The sequence below is a fragment of the Oppia nitens genome, unplaced genomic scaffold (genome assembly GCF_028296485.1).
Source record: "Oppia nitens isolate AA-2021 unplaced genomic scaffold, nextdenovo-longstitch-racon4-pilon3 scaffold6_pilon_pilon_pilon, whole genome shotgun sequence".
NCBI classification, from domain to species: Eukaryota; Metazoa; Arthropoda; class Arachnida; order Sarcoptiformes; family Oppiidae; genus Oppia; species Oppia nitens.
The window spans coordinates 4,917,423-4,920,940 of NW_026533250.1; the positions used below are offsets into that span (position 1 = coordinate 4,917,423).

The following is a 3,518-nucleotide window of genomic DNA, read 5'->3' on the forward strand; positions in this document are numbered from 1 at the left end:
ACTTAACGACGATGTGTTGATAAACATCTTAAATATGTTGAATCCGAAAGAGTTGTTTCAATTGCAAAGAGTTAGCAAACAGTTTCAGTATTGTTGTCAACAAAGTCTGAAAAAAGTAAAAGTATTGCGAATCAGATCACAACTGATGACTGACGACGAGTGTTATACAAGAAATACTTTGGACATCAATGGACTGAAGATACACTTCATTGAGATTCATTGGTTGGCCGACAAATTGCCAAACATTGAAGTATTGGTCATTAGTCCAGAATTAAGTCTTAAAACAATAACACGTTTTGCTAAAAATTGTCCGCAAATTGAATCGCTATGTTTTGGTCCAAAATTTGCCGACACATTGACTGACAACAAACTGATGGCAATTATGGACTTATTTGGCGATCGACTCAACCGATTTCGTCTCTATAGTCCCGATGATTGCAGTAAATTGATTTCTGACTACAATTTTGACTACAATAGTGTGGATCCGATGATTACGGATATACTGTTTGCAGTGATGTTTGAAGTGTTCGAGTCGTTGGACAATCCGTACAGAAGACAAGTAGATCCAGTATTTCCAAAAGTTGGTCCAATAGATGAATCATACAATAAATGGTTGAATATGTATGAATCGGAACTATCGGAATCCGATTATCAGTTGGATCTCATAAATCATATGGCAATGAAAGAGATTCACCGCCGATTTGTTAACTACTGTGGAAGTGGTATCAAATTATTGCGGACTAGTAGTAGGGGTCAGATGTATAGTTTTTTTCCTGGATTAATGAATGTGATTAAGTTTCGTTTGGGTGATCTCAACCAAGTGTGGTCTTATTATTTAAATAGCGACATATTTGACAATTAATTATAATTGTAAGCAAAATATTTAAAGTATAAATAGTATTAGCAATTGATGACAATTTTATTTTATATACTTTTCATATATATATATATTGAATAGTATTGAATATTTGTCTGTTTATACATAGTTTGCTAATAATTTTTTTTGAAAATATAATTTTTCTATAATCTACTTAAAACAGGAATTTCATATCAAAATCTGATCAAACGATTAATCGTCAACAGAAGTCAATTATGAGTTTATAACTTATAATTGTATCAAAATTTTTTAATTATCTAAAATACTTACCATTCAACCATTGGCATTTTTAATCAACTATTGAATAGTTTATTAATAAAGAAAAAATTTTTATATAAGATTTTAACTAAAATACCGTATAGTAGTACTAGTCATATTTGTATTAATATATAAATTTTAAAATTTATTTCTATTAAAAAAAATGTGTATTTTATAAAATTATAATAAAATTTATTACATATAAAAAATGTAAAATATATTATATGTTAATTTTATGACTGTTTTCTGTATTGTTGTAATCATTGATTGTCTATCAAGTATATTATCAAACAAATGAGTATCAATAGGATTACATTAACCACAAAAAGTAATGATGTTTTTGATAACCATTTAAACCAAATTAATACACAAGTTTTGATTTATTTAAACAAAAGCATTTATAAAATGTAAATATAATAAATAATTATACCGATATATATATATATATAGTGACAATACAAATAAATAATAAAATGTTTAAATTATTTTATTTCATTTTATAATCATTTTGTGCATCGTTTTAACCATTGCTTGTAAACCAAATATATCATCAAACAAATGAATATCAATAGGATTACAATAACCACAATATATAATGTAGTTTTCAACCATTTAAACCAATTAATTGTACCATTAGTTTGAGTCTGTGTAGGAATGGTTGTTAACGTAGATATGGATGTTGTCATTGATATGGATGATGTCTTAGGTGTTGTTGTTGTTGTTTTTAGGGAACAGTCGATCAGTGTTTTAAGATTTTCTGGTTTACACTAAATAAAAATTTATTTGTAGTTTAGTAATACATTTATATTAGTAGACAGTATGGAAAACATACGGCCGTCTCATTGAATGGATTTCCCACATAACAGTATTTGATGGAAGAATTGTCGCCATCATTGGTGAACACAATGGATCCCTGACCACCCATTTGACCACCATTTCCATTGGCAAAATCATACTGACTATACTGTCTGATAATTGCCATCAATTTGGTTATACTATTGATCTGAATCTCCTGTTTTCCTTCAATAAACATTTGCTGATCGTTTGTATTCATTGTATGAATCGGATGAAAATGATGTGAAAAATTATATACTCGTGTCTTCACATCGTTGTTGTTATTGTTGTCCATAAATGTTACGATTGGATAATCTTTAGTTATATTCATCGGAGTCCAGGCGAGTGTCGGCTTAAAGTTTGACGTAAAATCTATTGTCGATGTACTTAAATATTTCCAATTTAAAAAATATGTTATAATATGACTCTTTTCCCACCAATCAATAGTCTTCATATCTTTCTAATGGTTTAAAAAAATAAAATAATAAAAACTAGTATTTAATTGTAAAAATAATAATAATAAAATAATTACAATTAAATGTTTATAATTATTTTTATAACAAATCTATATTATAGACAGCCAGTAGAAAATTATTTGCCCCAAACCCATCCCCACCCAATCAACCACTTCCTAACCTTACACTTACTCCAAACTAACATTTTATATATGTATAATAGCTTTTAAAAAAACAATACTTTTTTGCTGACTGTCTATAATATAGATTTAATTACCTGTAGAGCTCCGATAATTTCTGGATAAACAAAATACCATTTTGAACTTTGGATAGTCCAGGCCATGGAGTACTTTTTACCGGTCAACCATTTAAACTCATCGGTATTTTTCAAATCATCAATGGTAACGGTTTTATCGGAGCCGTCACTGTATGTCAATTGCCAGTAAGTGTTGCCAATGAAGAAGTATTTGTTTGATTCTGTTTTATCATAAGTTTTGTCTTCTAAGACACGAAATGCAAAATCAATTTTGTGGCCATTATTTGCATATTCTTGACAGAAATTCTTCGAAGGCTCACTGATGACCACAGATATGATGGCCGACAACACCAACAACAACAAGACTGCTGTCATTTGTGAAAACAGTTATACAGATATATATATATATATATATATATATATATATGTAATGAAATACTGATTATGAATTAATTGTGTCATTATATTAATAATAAATACCGATCAGACAATTGATGGCTTTCATTGTCCACTGATATAATTCAGTTAATATAAAAACAAATCGTTAAACAAAATACTGATATTTAATCTCAAAATACAAATCTCTAAATTTATTTGATGTGTACTATAGGATAGGTCCGTATTGTTGTCACGATATTTCTATATATTTTATTTTAGTTTAAATTAGTTTATGTTAGGTTAGGCCGCGAGGCAAACATATATAAACTAATTTAGACTAAACCTATTCATAGTATAATAAATACCTATCAATTAAATAAATTATAGATTTTCAAGACATTAGAAAAATTAATTAATATCTTATTTTCAATAAATAACAGTAATGTAAAATTAAAAAATG

At 27.9% G+C, this 3,518-nt stretch overlaps 1 protein-coding gene across 1 annotated transcript; it reads right to left on the reverse strand.

Annotated features, from left to right (window-relative positions):
- Positions 1–1,638: 1,638 nt before the first annotated feature.
- LOC128962769 (uncharacterized) lies at positions 1,639–3,234 on the reverse strand. Its single transcript, XM_054309170.1, has 4 exons — positions 3,161–3,234; positions 2,702–3,048; positions 1,968–2,429; positions 1,639–1,902 (listed from the first exon to the last, which is right to left on the reverse strand). The coding sequence occupies exons 1-4, from the start codon at positions 3,183–3,185 to the stop codon at positions 1,639–1,641; spliced, it is 1,098 nt and encodes a 365-aa protein (XP_054165145.1). The 5' UTR covers positions 3,186–3,234.
- Positions 3,235–3,518: the final 284 nt, after the last annotated feature.